This window comes from Lactuca sativa, chromosome 3 (genome assembly GCF_002870075.4).
Source record: "Lactuca sativa cultivar Salinas chromosome 3, Lsat_Salinas_v11, whole genome shotgun sequence".
NCBI classification, from domain to species: domain Eukaryota; kingdom Viridiplantae; phylum Streptophyta; class Magnoliopsida; order Asterales; family Asteraceae; genus Lactuca; species Lactuca sativa.
This window is the reverse complement of record NC_056625.2, coordinates 26,821,219-26,840,189: the sequence shown is the minus strand read 5'-3', so window position 1 is coordinate 26,840,189 and position 18,971 is coordinate 26,821,219. Positions and strand designations below refer to the sequence as shown.

At 35.0% G+C, this 18,971-nt stretch overlaps 1 protein-coding gene across 1 annotated transcript; it reads right to left on the bottom strand.

The window, feature by feature from the left end:
- Positions 1 to 15,374: 15,374 nt before the first annotated feature.
- On the bottom strand, positions 15,375 to 18,416 carry LOC111884117 (heat shock factor protein HSF8). Its single transcript, XM_023880435.3, has 3 exons — positions 17,982 to 18,416; positions 15,960 to 17,114; positions 15,375 to 15,571 (listed from the first exon to the last, which is right to left on the bottom strand). The coding sequence occupies exons 1-2, from the start codon at positions 18,264 to 18,266 to the stop codon at positions 15,984 to 15,986; spliced, it is 1,416 nt and encodes a 471-aa protein (XP_023736203.1). The 5' UTR covers positions 18,267 to 18,416; the 3' UTR covers positions 15,375 to 15,571; positions 15,960 to 15,983.
- Between the last annotated feature and the right edge of the window lie 555 nt (positions 18,417 to 18,971).

The window sequence follows — 18,971 nt, the reverse complement described above, 5'->3', positions numbered from 1 at the left end:
GGTTGAATGAAAAACATATCGTGAAGGGCACTGGGATATCGACGATTGTTGATTTTGATTTATTTCAATGGTCAACTTTGGTTTGATGTTGAAGAACTAGAAAGTGATGTCGACTTTGGATGTAATCTTGGGTCGATTGATGCACAGGTGGCTGACGAAGGCTAGATTGAAGAATCGATGTGTGAAAACTTGATTTTAGGGTTAGATTTCGAAGGTCTGTGTATGGTTTGGAATTGAAACTGTAATCGATACATGCTTTCAACTATTGGAGTCGATAGTCACATATTGGAATTGATTTGGGATGGACAGATGGTTCCTTATGTTGGTTCGATTTCAAATGTTTGAAGAGTTGGAAAGCAGTATGTTTGAAAACGATTGCTTGATTTAGAGACGGGAAGTCGAATTTTTTAGATGTCGATGGCGACTGGGATATTTTAGAGTCAAAGAACAATCAATTGGGTATCGATGATTGTTTAAGTTTTGATGTCGATTGTTGTACAATCGATTTCGAAGGTCTCAAAGTAATGATTTTGGATGTCGATTGATTTCAAAAGTTGGATATTGATGGTTTTGGTCACTGTAAAGAAAAGCAAAGCTGGTTAAGATGTTACTGTTCACGATTAAGCGTTCGATATGCTTCAGATTCGCAAGTGGTGAGTGTTATCGATAGACGAATTTTTTTTTTTGTGGATCGCGAAGGTTTTGCAGCCAATGTGGCGAAGATTTTGTGTAAATGTTTTGAAGTCACGTTCGCGAACTGGAACAAATGATTTGGGGAGGAAACCAACTAAGTTTCGAAATTGGTCCTTAAACTTTCGAAATATTGACAGTTTGCACCCAATAAGGACTAAACTTTCGAAAGTTTGAAGAAGTGTACAGAAGTTTCGAAATTAGTACCTGAAGTTTCGAAAATTTAGCTGACCATACCCAAATTCGAATTTGGGGTAATTTTCGACGGGTTGAAAGAAAAGAGGCAAAATTTTCGAAAGTAGTCCCTGATTTTTTGAAAGTTTGGTTGTTTATACCCAATTTCGAAAATGGCGTTGAGAATATCAAGAATGTTCATTTCTGGTCCCTGCAATTTGTGTAAATTTACACTTTATGCTCAGTTTCGCAAATAGGGTAAAGTTTCGCATCTTAAGCTGTTTTTGGTGCAACGGGTCCCTGCAGAATTCAGAAAGTGACAGTTTTTACCCGAATTTTGGAAAATCTTTCAACTCTCACCCAAAAGTCGAAATTTTCACAAATTGGATATTTTTCAAGGCTTTTTTGTGATTGTTTTTCCGTGCAAATTTTTCGGGAGTTTCATTTTTGGTGCACATCAAAGGGGAGTATTGTGAAATTTATTCGTAGGGCGCTTCTCACGTTTAATGGGTTTTATAATCATTTTTTGATTATAAAAAGGGGGGAGAATGATGGGTATTTGAAGCGAGTTTTTCGGGTATTCATTTGCGGATTTAAAGACCATTGTTACTTCGAGGGCGAGTGTGATCTTGATCGTGCAAGCTCGTTGGATATTGAAGCCGCACATCCAATCCTAACTTTGAGGGGGAGAATGTTAGGGTGAAAAGTCACTCTTGGATGTATTTGTGTTTTACTCCTTTGTATGTGAGTAATGAGTTGTCTTTCCTTTGTAAGGAAGTGAGTGACACTCATTTTATGAAAGGAACACTTTGAGAGCATTAGTTTAGAGAGAGAAATTGCAAGACCCATTTGTACTCTTTCTATCAATACTAATGAGAGCTAAACCTAGATTTATTTACTTCATGTGTTCTTGATTTCTATGATGATTCACTAGATCTTTTCTAATTCCGCACATGCCATCATAATCAACACCACTACAAGTTGCCATCAATTGATTATTTATTAGTATAATTTGATTATTAATAAATATATCAACACTTTTATTTAATTAGGGAAATTATTATTTCATGGAAATAATATTTTACTAATTGGAAATTTATTATTTATGGAAAATATTTATTGGAGAGATAACAACTTGTGAAATATATCATAAAGTATGATTATTTATAAGTTATATTTATATCTTAATAAACTAGTTAGAGTTTATTCATATAAAATGTAGTTTTATAATATATATATATATATATATATATATATATATATATGTATGTATGTATGTATGTATGTATGTATGTATGTATGTATGTATCTATTGGGCTTGGTGTCTAAGCCCATAACTATAACTGAGATGTACTTGACTCGATTGTAGCATGGTCCTTTTTGGGTTGCCTTCACCCATGCAATTTGATAGGATAGATTTTGAGAATAAGGTTATTTATGGTTTATTAATATATTAAAAGTATAATATATTAATATGAAATCATATTATCTAATTAGTATTGAACAAGAATTAATTTTGAATTAATTTTGTGGTCAAAAGAGACTAATTAAATATATGAGGATTGATTATGTAAATCAATGATTCTTGTAGTGTGAGCCAATGATCCATGATTATGTAGATGGGCTAAACTAATCCATGGATAGTCTATGGAGGTTAAATCCATGGAGCATGAGAATGTGGAAAGTCATGGGTCATCAGGGTTTACAAAGTGTAACCCTAGCATGTGCAACACTACAAATAAGCCCCCCTTAGATCCAAAATCGGTTGCCACTTACTTTTCAAGAGGGTGAAGTTGATTTTGTGCTTGTAACATATTCTCTCAAGCCTCCTCTTGCATATTGGTGTTTGTGAACCAATAGAGGCATCACGCTTGAGGTGCTCGAGCTTTCAAAGGTCAAGAACTACAAGTCCTTCTAAGAGGTAAGTCATCTAACTAGTTGTATCATTCAATTGTTCAAATGTATGTTAGTTAGAACAATGCTTTGGAAAAATGAAAATATGCATGTATAATTAGAGAAAACATAGATCCAAAGCATTTAGGTTTGCATGTGCACCATAGGAGTGTTATAGTGCTCAAAACCCAACAGTGGTATCAAGCCTATGATTGTTTTCTATTATATTTGATGTTTACTAGTTTTTCAAAGCTAAAAAAGTCGAAATTTTGGCCTCTGACTGGTGAAATCACCGAATCCATGAACAGACTCGACGAGTCCACTTAGTAACAGAGCAACTCCCCAAGTCAGTTCATGCACTCGACGAGTTGAAGGCTCTGTTTGCAGAATTCCGAGTTTCTTGGCCTGGTTTGGATTGGGAACACTACCACAAACTGTTTTGGATCATTGTAAATGTTTTTTATGATATGGTAGTGCTTGTACTCATCCAACCACAAGATAATTGTCAAAGTTTTAAAATAATTGTTGTTTTATATAAATAAAGTTGCTTGCAAATTGTTGACTTAAAATTATCTTGTTTATGAGTTTGGTTAGATCATCCATGAATTATCTGATAATTTTTGTTGTTAGAAAATGATCTAAATGAATTTTAATGACCTCCATAACTTGTCCTCAAGTTATGGAAAATGAAAGGTTTCATGCATTAAAATCCAACTAAACTCATAAGTTATGAACATGAAGAGTTTTGACAAGTTTCAAAACTTGCCCTCAAGTTTTGAAATTTGTAAAGTCACACTAATGAAACTTTAATTCCAAACCTTATAGTTGTAAAAGTTAAAATTCAACCCTTATACTTTATAATATTATAAGTTTAATATATATATATATATATATATATATATATATATATATATATATATATATATATATACACACACATACATATATGTATGTATAAGATAAGTCGGTCTTACCGTTAGTAGGCCTCATTCGTGAAGTCGGTCTATAAGGGGGGGTATAAGGTTACTGCCTATAAAATGGTGGTTTAATGGGTGTCCACTCTCGCCCACCGCTTCCTTAACTGGTGGAGGGTCGTTAGCTGAACGGATAAGATAGGACATTAATTCTCACTCATTAAAAGTATATTGACAAATATAAAGTAACTAAACTTTTATTAAATTCTCAATCTTAGTTACTTTAGGAAAAATGTGAAAATGGTGCTAATCCATGAAATTACAGTTTGCACCTTGTTAAGTCGTTAGTGGAGCATGTGTGGTTAAAAATCACACTAATTTGGGACTGACAATGTATGGCAAAGGGTAGCTTGGTGTTAATCATAGATCAATGGAGCGCGTGTGGTTAACCGACGCATTGATTAGGTGATTTGTAACATTGGGTGTACCAAGTTGATTTGCATGGTTATTCACACCTTGTTTGTGATCCTCAGCATTCCAGTCATAAACTTGAAGGGCACAATCAAGATTTAAACATGCCATTGAAAAGTTCAATAAATCTCAAAGGATCTAGGAGTTTCAATCCAATTAAAACTTAATTATCTATTTCGTTTTTCATGGTGGAAATTGGTAATCGTCATTTACTTACCTTCAAATATTTTACAATTGGATTACGACATCCCTTTTCGCAATTGTAGAGTATTGTGTTGGGTCCTAGCCTTAATATTTCATTTGAGTGTAATATTAAGGATTATCATCTAACCTAAACTTTGTTCTTCTTCTTTTCAGATGTCTATCCCAAACAATGCTTCCAATCCAATCCCTTCAGGCTCTTTCTCCCTCATGAACCTATGTGGTAGGGTCATCTTCGATAGTTCGAACTTCAATGATTGGATTCGAAACATCGGAATGGTTATTCGGTATGAGGACAAAGAATATGTCCTAGATAAAGAGCTCAAGGAGATTGATGTCACCACTGCTACTCCCAAACAAATAGTTGAACACACTACTCATGAGAGGGATGCGACAAAGATGTTGTGTCTAATGATTGCTACCATGATTGTTGAGCTGTAAAAGTACTATGAGGACTACTATCCTTTTGAAATGTATCAATATTTGATGGAAATATACCATTAAAGTGCTCGGCAGGAGAGGTATGCAATCATTGCCTCCATGATCACAACCAAAATGATGGATGGTGAAGCCATCACAACCCACTTGCAAAAGATGCAGAGATTCGTGGACCGCTTGCTTAAATTGAATGTCAGTTTTGATGAAGAGTTGGCCATAAATATAATTCTACACTCTTTACCTTCTTGTTATGATCAGTTTTGTATGACCTATCATATGAATAAGGAGGAGGTCACTCTTAGAAAGCTTCAAGGCCTTCTAACGACTGCAAAAAGCAACCTAAAAGGCAAGTTGGTTGTGTTTACTTCTATTCCTACTATTTCTACCCCTGTTCTGGCAATGGGACATGGGAAGGGAAAGAAGATGAAGGCTCCCTACAAAAGCCGCAAGGGAAAGTCTCTTGATGGATCCTCTTCAAGTGGCACCAAAGTTGGTTCTGCTAATCCCTCCTCTAATCCGAAGGATGCAAAGTGCTTACTGGAAACGAAGCTACCATAAGTACTTACAATATATAAAGGATGACAAGATCAAGCCCTCCTTTGCAGGTATTTACACTATTCAATCTAATAACTCATCACATGCTAATTCTTGGGTCCTTGATACAGGTTTTGGATTTCACATTTGTTCTAATTTGCAGGGACTAAAAAGAAGTAGGGATGTGGAGCATGGGAATATAAACTTAATCATGGGAAATAGGAAAGTGTTGCCTGTGACCAAGATTGGAGTTTATTCTTTATTTCTTAGTAATGATTTAGATTTATATTTGAATAATTGTTGTTACTCAGTCAATATGGCGAGAAATATTATTTCCTTTCAGATTTTGTATAAACAAGGTTTTACCTTTTCTTTTAATAATGAAATTGGTGGTATTAATGCTTATTATAATGGTGTATTTTATTTTGAAGCATTACCTTGCAATAGTATATATGAAACTGTGATGGTTGTAGATAACTTAGGAAATAATATATTGCACATTGATTCTTCCAATGATTTGGATAAGGCATGCTTGTGGCATTGTCGTCTTGGACATGTCAACAATTAGCGCATAGCCCAACTCCAAAAGGATGGAGTTTTGGAGTCATTCGACTTAAAGTCAGATGACACTTACGAATCTTGTTTACTTGGAAAGATGACCAAGTCACCCTTCATTGGTTCTTGTGAAAGGGGTGAAGGTCTGTTGGATCTCATACACATTGATGTGTCTGGACCATTCAGAACTGCCACAAGGGATGCTAACCACTTCTATGTTACTTTTACTGGTGATTACAACAGATATGGCTATATCTACTTAATCAAGCATAAGTCAGAAACCTTTGAAAAGTTCAAAGAGTTTAAACAAGAAGTGGAGAATCAATTGGGCAGGAAAATAAAGATGTTGCGATCTGATCGAGGAGGAGAGTAACTTAGTATCGAGTTCCTTGACTATCTTAAGGAATGTGGATTTGTTTCACAATTAACGCCGCCTAGGACACCATAACTTAATGGTGTGGCTGAGAGGCGCAATAGAACCTTGCTAAACATGGTTCGTTCCATGATGATTCGATCTTCGTTACCTATCTCATTCTGGGGGTATGCCTTAGAGACTGCCGCCCATATCCTTAAACTAGTCCCTACCAAAAGGTTTCCAAAACACCTCACGAGATTTGGATAGGGAAGGTTCCCTCGTTAGACTACATCAAAGTTTGGGGTTGCGAGGCTTTCGTGAGATGCGAGACTCATGACAAGCTCGAACCTCGGAGTAAGCGATGTATTTTCATCGGCTACCCACAAAAGTCCTTTGGATATCTCTTCTATAGACCGAGTGACAATGTTGTCTTCGTTGCGAGGAGAGGATTCTTTCGTGAGAGAGGGCTCATATGCCAAGGGGACAGTGGGAGGCAAATTGACCTTGAAGAGCTTCAAGAGTCAAGCGGTGAAGGAACCTCAAACACTAGCACTCAACCCGAGGAGGAAATTCCTATTGAACCAATTGACAAATCCGTACCTCTGAGGCGTTCCAGTAGAGTTAGTGTTCCACCTGTTTTATATGGTTTTCATATAACAGCTGAAGGTAATACATTTATCAGTGATAGCACATTGGTAAATCTGGATGAACCTAATAACTACAAGGAAGCTATGGCAGGCCCCGAGTCTGCAAAATGGAAAGAGGTTATGGACAACGAGATTCAATCCATGTATAACAATCAAGTTTGAAACTTGGTTGACAATGTACCGGGTCGTAAGACAGTCAGATGCAAATGGATCTTCAAGAAGAAGACCGACATGGATGGGAAAGTACACACATATAAGGTGTGACTGGTTGCGAAGGGCTTTACTCAAACTCATGGAGTTGACTATGAATAGACCTTCTCACCAGTAGCGAAGATTAAATCTATAAGGGTTATGCTAGCCATAGCTGCATTTCATGATTATGAAATATGAAAAATGGATGTCAAAACCGCTTTCCTTAATGGAAAGTTGGCAGAAGATGTTTACATGAGTCAGCCAGAGGGTTTTTTCAATGCAAAGTACCCTAATAGAGCGTGTAAGCTTGAAAAATCCATTTATGGATTAAAACAAGCATCTCGCAGATGGAATATCTGTTTTGATGAGAAAGTCAAAGAGTTTGGATTTTTGAGAAGCGAGGATGAGTCATGTGTATATGTCAAAGCTAGTGGGAGTATAGTGAGCTTTATGGTATTGTATGTAGATGACATACTGCTCATAGGAAATGACATCCCAACCTTGAAGGATGTTAAGTCCTGGCTTGGGAAGTGTTTCGCTATGAAGGACCTCGGAGAAGCTGCTTACATCCTAGGGATAAGGATATTGAGAAACAAGAGTAAAAGGCTAATAGGACTTAGTCAAAGTACCTACTTGGACAAGGTGTTGAAGCGTTTCAACATGGAGAAATCAAGGGAATCCTAGTAAAGCTCATTGGATTGCGGTTAAGAACATTCTCAAGTACCTGCAGAGGACTAAGGACTGGGTCCTTACCCTTGGTGGGAGTGATGACTTGAGAGTGACAGGGTATAGCGACGCCATTTTTCAAACCAACCGAAATAATTTCCGCTCTCAGTCAGGCTGGGTGTTTACCCTGAATAGAGGAGCAGTGACATGGAAAAGTTCCAAGTAGGAGATTGTAGCTTATTCAACGTGTGAATCAGAGTACATAGCAGCAAGTGAAGCATCGAAGGATGCGATATGGTTGAAAAACTTCATCGGAGACCTTGGAGTCATTCCATCCATTAAGGAGCCCATGTAGATTTTCTGCGATAATAAAGGGGCGGTTGCCTTAACCAAGGAACCAAGAGATCATAGTAGATCCAGACATATTGACATAAAATACCACTTCATAAGACATCAAGTAAAAGAAGGATACCTCGTGGTAAAGGGGATATCGTCAGAGGAAAACCCAACAAATCCTGTTACAAAGGGACTGACTAGGGTTAAGCACTTGCTGCATGCAAGGGGTATTGGGCTAATGGACGATATTAGTTTTAGTGGTTAGATAAATAGAAACTTGTAATAGCTAAATTGTAATTGACATTTGATGATTAAATAAAAGGGTTTTTATTTATAAGTAAAGTTACTGTCTTGTGCCAATTATTTACTATTGTTTCACTTTGCATGTTTTGACTTCCAAAAGAATAAGATTTATTCAAACTATCCACAGTTGATCATACGTTGGAAGTAAGTATGAAAGAAGACTGTCATGAGTTGGCTTGTAGATTGTCTAAGGTGTTAGGCATAACAAAAGTTTGCTACACCATTCATGAGTGCTCCTGCAATAAGATTTGAGTATTGGATTCAACCCGCGCTTACCTGAATTACTTCATGGAATTTATCACGAGTAATTATGAGACGATAATATCATATAGTCTTCAAACCAAGATATATGAGTTATTGACTACGAGTTGGTTGTGCATTGATGGCACGAAAACACATCAGTAACTTGATATTATAAAACGTGTCATTATGCATGATTTGATGAGTAGTTAGTACAAACATATAATGTCGAAGTTTATCTGTTCCTTTTATCCTAAAAGGATTAAAAGCGATACCTTGGTCCCCTCAATGATTCTATTTTGACTAGGTCATAACTAAATTGATGTGTTCAGTTATTTTCTATGTCAGACGAATCGGAAATCGGGAAACAAATTGAAGGACAATGAGTATGACTATGTTCCATGTGTTTGTCTGCATAGATATCTTGAGAACAGAGGAATATATGATCCCTTATCTGAAGGACGCGTCACTGACTAGGTCAGAGTTCGAGAACGGCTTTTGAAAGCTTACGATTGCTAAGTCGGATCCTGAAGTCACATTGGCAGTTATAGTTATTAGACTTATCCAAGTGGGTGACTATTGGATTTGGTGTCTAAGCCCATAACTATTACTTGGATGTACTTGACCCGATTGTAGCATGGTCCTTTTTGGGTTGCCTTCACCAGTGCAATTTGATAGGATGGATTTTGAGAATAAGGTTATTTATGGTTTATTAATATTCTACAAGTATAATATATTAATATGAAATCATATTATTTAATTAGTATTGATCAAGAATTAATTTGGAATTAATTTTGTGGTCAAAAGAAACTAATTAAATATATGGGGATTGATTATCTAAATCAATGATTCTTGTAGTGTGGGTCAATGATCCATGATTATGTAGATGGGCTAAACTAATCCATGGATAGTCCATTGAGGTTAAATCCATGAAGAATGAGAATGTGGAAATTCATGGGTCATTAGGGTTTACAAAGTGTAACCCTAGCATGTGCAACACTATAAATAAGCCCCTCCCAGAGCCAAAATCGGTTGCCACTTACTTTTCAAGAGGGTGAAGTTGATTTTGTGCTAGTAACCTATTCTCTCAAGCCTCCTCTTGCATAGTGGTGTTTGTGAACCAATAGAGGCATCACACTTGAGGTGCTCAAGATTTCAAAGGTCAAGAACTACAATTCCTTCTAAGAGGTAAGTCATCTAACTAGTTGTATCATTCAATTGTTCAAATGTATGCTAGTTAGGAAAATGCTTTGGAAAAATGAAAATATGCATATATAATCAGAGAAAACATAGATCCAAAGCATTTAGAGTTGCATGTGCACCATAAGAGTGTTATAGTGCTCAAAACCTAACAGTATCATCTAGTCATAAGTGTATGGAGCATCCTTTGGTTCCATACTTTATACATAGGGCCAAAAATAGGAGGAGACAAGGCATGCATGGCCTTTTGATTAATTTATTCTACATGCATGCTTTTCCTTATAACCCATGCTTTGACTTGCTTTATGTATGGTCCTTTACAAGCTTTTGTCTTAATAAAAGGCTTAAGACATGAGTGAGACATTCTTGCAAGCGTTTTTATGGTGTTTTTTTGGAGCCAAAACTGCGAGCTCCCAAGCTCTCCATGGGGCTGCCAAATTTTGAAGTTAAAACCCCTCTCTTCTCCTCCATTCTCTTGCATTTTGATGTTAGACAAAGTCCCTTAGTTGCTTCACTTTAGAACATATAGTTGGTATATATTTCAAAGCCTATGAACAACTAGTTACAAGTGTATACTAGTATATATTTATGGTTCTACTCTTGCTTTGGTGGATACTTTTAGAGAGCTCTTGTTTTAGAGTTTCATGTCATCTTTATTAACTTCCAACCTCCCATGAGGATCAAAGTCTTCAAAGATTGTTATGTTTTCTCTTCTATGGTTGTTTTAATTTTTCTAACTCTTGCAAAATGATTTTTTGGTGGGAATAAAACTAGTTTTATTTTTGTTCAAATCACAAGTCTTTTGTTGCATTGTTTATGTTTTTTGAAACAATTTTTGAATAAAAACCCAAAAACACCAACAAACTATGCTTTTTTCTAATATTACTCACCGGGTAACTGGCTCTTGCAGGTTAAATGGTGATTTGGCCTAATTATTGTGACATGCAATAATAATTAATGATATGACATTAGTTGATATGTTCCTCCTTTATAAATTGATTTAGGCTTTCTTCGTGAACAAATGACTTCTTCTCATATGATTGCTTCTTTTTCTACTAAATTGACAATCTCCAACTCAAGCTCATACATTTCAAAGACAAAATATATTTGATGATACAAACCCTTGTGGCTGTGGGCATCCTTCTCGAATTTTGACATCAACCACGAAGAGTAATCCTAGCAAAAAGTTTGAGATTTGTCCCAATCGAATGGTATCATCTAACGCCATGTCACCAATAATTAGGTCAATTCATACTTCAACCTACAAGAGTTGGTTACCAGTGGGTACATTTGAACAAAACATATAGTTTGTTGGTGTTTTTTGTACAAAGAACTTACTTAGATGGTGTTTTTTGAATAGACCAAACTTTGATGGTGTTTTTTGAACGATTTTGAAACATAGTTACTCTCCTGAGTCATTTTCTCTTGTTTCCCTTAATTAATTTTTACTTGTAAATGTTAGTTACCATAAGGGTGACATTTGAACAAAGTATGTAGTTTGTTGGTGTATTTTATACAAAGGTCTACTTGGATGGTATTTTTTTGAACAAAACAAATTTGAATGGTATTTTTTCAAAAAAAAAATTAAAACATAATTACCCTTATAAGTCATTTTCCCATTTATTTTACAATGGCATACCTAAGAAACTTTTCCTTGAGCATGATTATATATATAATAAATTTCCAGATGGCTTGTGCATAGGGGTCGGTACTGATCCGGCTCGAATACCAAGTGGTTTGGAGTCGGGTTGTTTCTACCCGCCACCATTACCCTAGCGCCGCTACCTCCTTCATTGTATTAGGTTACTCTGCTTCGACTTATCCTTTTTTTGGTTTTCTTTAGTTCTTTCGCTCAGTTTACATGGAAATTGTTTGATTTATGGTCACGTATTGGAATCAATGTCTTTTTCTATGTAACTTTAGATGCTTATGAGTGTAATTTGTTCCTCTACTTGAGAGTGTATTTGCTAATTTTCTTCTTTTAGCATTCTACAAAGGCCCAAAGATGGAATAAAATCCAAGAGGGAGATAAATGTGCTCTCACTTTCCGATTTTGAGTTACATATTGATCATCACTGTTTTCTTACGTTGTTCTTCACCTTGATGGGCATCCGTTGGAGTTTTCAATGGTGTGTATATATATATATATATATATATATATATATATATATATATATATATATATATATATATCCGGTAAGAAATTTTTTTTGGTAGGAAGGTAAGAAGTTTTTTTTCTACATATTTTTTTGACGAACAAAATAAATGAATCACTAGATGATTCATTTATAAGATGATTCACAAGAAAAAATTCTCAAAAAAACATCTTTATGATTCATTTTTAAGTAAATTAAGAAAAAATTCACTTTTATGATAATTTTAGTGAATAACAATAAAATCATTGTATAAATGAATCATCGAGATGTTTTTTTGAGAATTTTTTCTTGTGAATCATCTTACAAATGAATCATCTAATGATTCATTTTGTTTGTTCGCGAAAAAAATATGTAGAAAAAAACTTTATCTTCCTACCAAAAATTTCCTTCTTATTTGATCTTGACTCTCTCTCTCTCTCTCTCTCTCTCTCTCTCTCTCTATATATATATATATATATATATATATATATATATATATATATATATATATATATTTCCTTCGTTTTGCTTGCACCTCTCTTATCTGTTAATCTGAATCTAATATTTAAATTCTAAATTTCTGATTTTTGTAGAGAAAGAGAGAGAGAGATAGGGAACAAGGGAGGAGGACGATGATCGATTTCCTACCGTTTTGGCTTCCAAATTCAAACCTCAACTATGTTTTCCCCAATCTTTTGTTTTTTTTTAGCGATTTTGTAGATAAAAATCAAGACAATTGTTCCAAATTGACTCATTTCAAAGCCTTGAGAGGGTTTTTTTTCATCTTTAAACCTTGTGTGCTCTCATTTCATAATTTGTATGTTGATACTTCCTGCAAATAACTTAGATATTCATAGAATTTAAACGGTCTTCATATTTTTTTGCTTTTCTTATTTTATGTTATCTTAATATCATTTTGGTAAATTTAGACCCAGTTGTTGAACTTCATTCGGCCTGCACATAACTTAAATGAAAAGTGAATGATATATAATATATTGATTAAATTGACAAAGGTGGTTACAACATTTGATTTTGCTAATTTTTTTTTTCTGTTGTATGTTAATTTTTTTAGAGACAATAAGTCAATAATTATACACCCTTACCTGCATTCGATATTTTAATCAAGGTTCTGGTCTGGCTATATCCATCCATGCTACTCTTTTCTAAATTCAACTTTTGATGATACCTTCTGTAATTAATCATTATTTACATACCTCACAATAATGTTAAGGCATGCCCTAATATAAAGGCATTTGACAAGAACGAGATCATGGTTAAAACAATTGCAAGAGATGTTCTACGCCATTATCTCTTTCATTTTTTGTTGTTGTTGAAATATTATCCATTGAAAGTAATTGTCTTGAAACATTTGAGACTTTACCCTTTCTCTAATGCCAATTTACAGATTAAACTAGGAAGATGTTGGTACCCAAAATTTAGAATATAGCGAAGTTTGAGGTGTGTCTACTTGATTTGCTATGCTTTTTGGGACTGGCCCATTTGAGGAAAACATCGACAGTTTGTGATGGATGTCAAAGTGGAGGCAAAAAGGTGGCAAATAATTAGGTTTTAGTTTGATTTTTTTTTCCTTCCTATTAGTATTATATCAATCAATTTACTATGAAAGTAATTGAATTTTGGTTTTATTTTTAGAAACATGTGAAGAAGGAAACGAGAGAGCAATGAGTGGTTTCATATTCTTTCATAGTTTTAAAAAGAGGTTTATACGTTAGATTATATGAATTTTTCATAACACCCCTTATGATATATATTTCCTTCTATTATAGAATTGTACTATCTTTGTTTCCTATTAATGTTCCTTACTTTGACCAATCAATCTGATTATATTATCATTTTTTTTTTATTTCAATATAATACTTAAAAAATCTACTCAATTATAACGTTGAAATTATTTATTTATTTATTTTTCCTATTTGGATGTTGTTACTGTAGTCGGTTACATTTCTGAAAGTATTATACTATAATATAGAAAAATAAAAGTAGGTTGCTATTATAAACAAATCAAGGGAAACACATTGCTATGCCTTGCATTTAACCATAATTTTATTTATATAACCAACAAAATTAACTTAGGGATTCTATTCTGAAATTCATCGACTGTTTCTCAATATCTTTTATTGATCTTTACTTCAGGTTGAAATGCAATCTATGTTTGATTAAAAAGTATCATCCACTTATGCATCATGCATGGGCCTCCCCACTAATACTATCAAATACAATCATATTTATATAACTTTATAAGGTAAATTAATCGAGCTTTAATATTTAATTTGTTGACAAGCATATATAACTAGTCAAGCTTTGTGTCTATCTTTTAAGTTTTATGTTTTAATGGATCAATCATTGGTAAGTGATTCATCAAACTAGAAAAAATTTTGAATCTTATTATCTGTTAGATTTAGGGGTCTTGAGAATATCAATATACTTGAATATTTCTTAGATCGTGATTGCAATTACTTTTTAAAATCTATGATTTCAACCCTATAATAGCCTGGGGTATCACAAAATCAGATTTGAGATAATCTAAAGAATTTCAATTTAAAAGTCAAGCCACTTTTAAATAAAAACATAGAAAATACTTTGTTGGTTTTGTGTTCTTGAGAGATAGAACAAATCAATGTATGATTTTCGTATATGTAAGTTCCAAAACTTTTTATGGAACTAGAAAAAGTTTTTATATCAAAGGGAAAGTAGTTAAACGAAAATTGCATCTTTTTTTGCGTCAAAATTGTTGGTTATTAAGACATAACCAACTTATGACATCAGCATGATATTAGTAAGTAATAATTTTCTCCAGAAAATACATGGTAATATTAGTAAGTAATAGTTTTCTCCAGAAAATACATGGTTGGAAAATATGACTCTGCCCTAGACCCCGCCAAGGGCTCTACCCATTGGACCCGCTGGAGGCGGTGTCCCTAGACCCCCCCACCAGGGACACAGCCCCTTGGAATTGGAACCCTACACCCAGGGGCGCTACCCCTAGATCCCCGTATTCTCGGGTTCACCTTTATCATTCCGAGTGTGCATCACGTTCCTTCTATCTCGGTTAGTAAATGGAACTTAGTCTATCTCATTATTAATGATGATTACACCAAAATATATTAATATCACTAAAATCACCAACATTATCTGATCACTTTTACATATTCCGCATTTATATTGGTTTGTTTTTGAAACTAGAGTAAATTACTTTATATAAATCAAAGTGTATTTGAACTTATTTATAAATTTTGTTGTGAGGTTCAAGAACATGACTATTCATAAAAGGCTGTGTGTCTATAGTCATACATTTAAAAGGTTGTTCAAGAATTTATTTTACAATGGAATTGACATGTCCCAACCCAAGAAGCTCTTCCTTGAGTTGAGCATCACTAATATCAAATACAATCATATCCATATAACTTGATAAGGTAAATTAGTCATGCACTTAAGCTTCATTTCAATATCTAATTTGTTGGCTTATTTACATAATTAAAAAGTATATAACTTAGCTGATCTCAGTTTATATTTCTGACCTCAAGAGATCTATCTCATGTCGCTGTACAAATATACCCCTACTTTCATTGGCTCAACATTCCTTGCTACTTCTCCTCCATACTCTACCTGATAGATACATCCATAACATATTAGACAAACTTTCCACACCTATTTTGTCTTTTGTCTTACTCACATCCCTCTGGTCCTAGTCCAGTGCACATCAAACACAGTATCACAATACAACATGTCATGTCATGTCATGCCATGTATACAAATACCTCACCCAACAAAGATTACGAGTTTGAACTTCTATAATAAATGTTTTCTTTTTTCCTTTTCTAAAAGACATAATAAAGCGTCCGAAATTTTAGGTATACAAGTACCTCATGCAAAAAGAAGGCAAATCTTGAATCAAGTATTAGCTTTTCCCTTCGAGGGTAAGCAAAAAAAAAAAAAAAAAGACAAACACACTAACGACTACGACAAATATCATAATTCTTTTTCGGATTTTTACCTCACATGTTTTGTATATATGGCTTCAAGATTTTCTAGTATTTGAAGAAAGAAGCCCCATTTGTGTAGTAAGCTGTTGCACTTGAGACCTCGAACACTCACTGCTTTCTGAAGATTTGCTATCAACTCCATTCATGACATCATCCCCCGGGCCTGGGCCCGCGTCCATGTCATCAGCCGTGTCAACCTCCGGGCTTCCCTCAATGTACTGCTCCCATGACGGGTCATACGCGGTCAGATATTTCTCCATTTCGGTCAGCAAATTATTGTCCCATTCTACATCTACATCAGGCGAAAACCCCCCAATTTCTAACTGAAGCTTCTCATCCACCAAGTTCTGTGTTTCAGGATACAGTTCGGGCACCATATCTTGTAACTGTGAGAGCTCGGGCAGTTCGGGTAGTTCGGGCAGTTCGGGCAGCTGTTGACCCTCCGCTAGCGGACTCTGATTTGTTGCAATGACATTGGAATTTGCTTGTAGAGGTGCGGATAATACACCGGTGACTGATGGTAGATAGGGTTGACCGGAGGCTGGTGGTGGGTTGACTTCTTGAAGGGTTACCCCTGAAGTGAAAGGACCTAAACGTGGAGATGCAGTGTCTAGTTTCATGATCTGTTTAAGCATTGCTTGTGCAGCATCATTCATCATTGGTTGATATTTAACAATCCTTCCATCAGATGAATTGTCTGAAATGCCCCCGTCTTCTTCTTTATACCTTCTTTTTTTATTTCCTTCTGTTATTAATTTTGTGCTTTCGTTTTGTTGTTGTACAAAATGTGCCAAGAATCCCGGGCTGTTGACTGCTTTTGCTAAAAATGACATCATTTGTTGCTGTCTTTGTTCCATGCCTTGAAGGCGTTGCACCATTGATTGCATTTGGTTGTCTGTGCTTTGTTGTTGTTGTCTTAATCTCACAAGTTCTTGCATCAGGACGTTTTTGTCTCTTTTTAGCCTTTCTACTTCTTCTTCTAGACCGAATTTTCCGACTTCAACACATGCACTAACAGAGGTGGTTTGTTGGTGGGGTTGTGGCGGCGGTTGGTGGTGGCCGGAGGTGGATTTCCGGCGGATGATGGTTTTGAGCAGGTGTTTTTGGCCTCTTAAGAATCCTTCGTTTGCAAATTCCCATCGATCAGGGTCGACTTTTCGAAAACCCTGTTTGGAAACACCTCAAAAGAAAGAATAGAATGAGGATCAAACTATGAAATAGGGTTAAAATATATATAACAGGAGAAAGAAAAATGAAGCCAACATTATCTAATCTTATATTCTTATCTCTGTGATTTAGTTAGTCTTATTGAGGTTCATGATCTAAGCAAATGGGGAAAAGGAAATAAGAAACTAAATGATCTCAGTATCTTCAATGTTTTAGAGCTGCTATGGCTTTATACAGATATGATTCCAACTAACAAAAAGGTAACCAAAAAGGATTGAGTGCATTTTTCCGATTATGGTATGAAAAAGACAATTGGAAGTTGACAATCTCAGACTAATTCAACCTACAAGATCCACTGAAAATCCAACAAAAACACCAGAAGTGCAGACTGACACTCAAGAATATAATCTGACAACCAGTCAACCAGAAAGATCAATCTGAAAATGGGGTTTTACATTTCATGATTTGTCTTTCCTGAAACCTCACATCACAAGGAAGAGGATGCAATGTTGGTGGTATCTATTTGCCCAATTACAAAGATAAGCATTGATGTTACATAGTGAATGATAATCTGCTTTTTGGTATTACTTTGTACGCTCAGAAATAGTCAGTAATAAGATCTTTGACAACTCTACAGTCTACACATTTCCAGGCAACCAGAATGTGAATAGTTGACCTTTCTTGCCCTAAAATTTTGAACTCTTAACCTAGTGGATCATCATACGTGAAAAGTGATTGGAGTTTACAAATCTGTTAACATCTAATCATTTACTGCAATTAGAAACATAACCAATCAAATACAGAGCAATCAGAGAATCATGTCAACAGTAACTTGAAATTCAATAGGAAGGGAAACAGAATGATACATAAGTGTTAAGCTGTCGAACAAAGCTGGAGAAGTTATTGTGCTTGAAGTATTTGGGCAAAAGGTCTTTAGCGAACTCGGGCGGATCCCAGACGACGAAGCTGTTATTCGTAGCACTCCAAGAAACAACGTTATCGGTAGCAGGATCATCCACCATATCGTAAGTCTTGACCAAGAAGGGCGGTGGAGCATTGACACTGGACATCGGAGGCGGTGCAGGCGGTGGAGCAGCAGTACCGCCATCTGGTGCGGATGCGGCAGCATTACTATAACTACGAGCTTCCATGGCGATGGATGTTGTGTCCAATTTAGGGATGTGATAGCGCCATTAACGGAATTTAAAAACCCTAGATTAAAAATTGTAGTGGAAGTATGGAGAAACTATGGAAAAAGAAAATGATGATTAGATCTTTAGATGGGTCGATGAAAGGGGGACACGGATCGCAAGTTGGATTTTTTTATTAATATATTTTTGTTATAGACAGAAAAATAATGACCTGAAATAACTTGGACCTATTTTCAAGATATCAACCTTCACATCCATAAGAAACTAAAATTAGGATAAAATTTAGGGATAATATCAAAGGTTTACAAAATCGAAATTATTTTGAGGTTTATAAAATTGTGATCGTAAAATCAAATCGGAATTGTAAGATTCTACTAATGAACTACTGCGAGTGCTAGTTTTAACTAGTTTTCATTCGGATATCCAAAAAAATCTAAAAAATAATGTCAAAATGAAAAATGTTGTTGTTGATTATCTAACATCAATTGTACACACTATTCACTTTCCAAACCATCCCACTTAATCAAAACTAACATAAAATGCCAAAAATATTATATATACAATATGACTATTCATTTTTTTTATGAATTATTGGACTATTTTGTTCATATTACTTATGTGTTAAATTGCAAACGGTTGAACCATCATATTAAAATAAAATAAAAAATAAAAAATAAACGATGAGTATATATAGTTATTTGCAAA

Excerpts from the sequence above, each read along its gene's own strand:
- LOC111884117 (XM_023880435.3), bottom strand. The coding sequence starts at position 18,266 with ATGGAAGCTCGTAGTTATAGTAATGCTGCCGCATCCGCACCAGATGGC. Across the intron at positions 17,115-17,981 it reads TTCGACAGCTTAACACTTAT|GGTTTTCGAAAAGTCGACCC; the intron begins GTATCATTCTGT and ends GTTTCCAAACAG.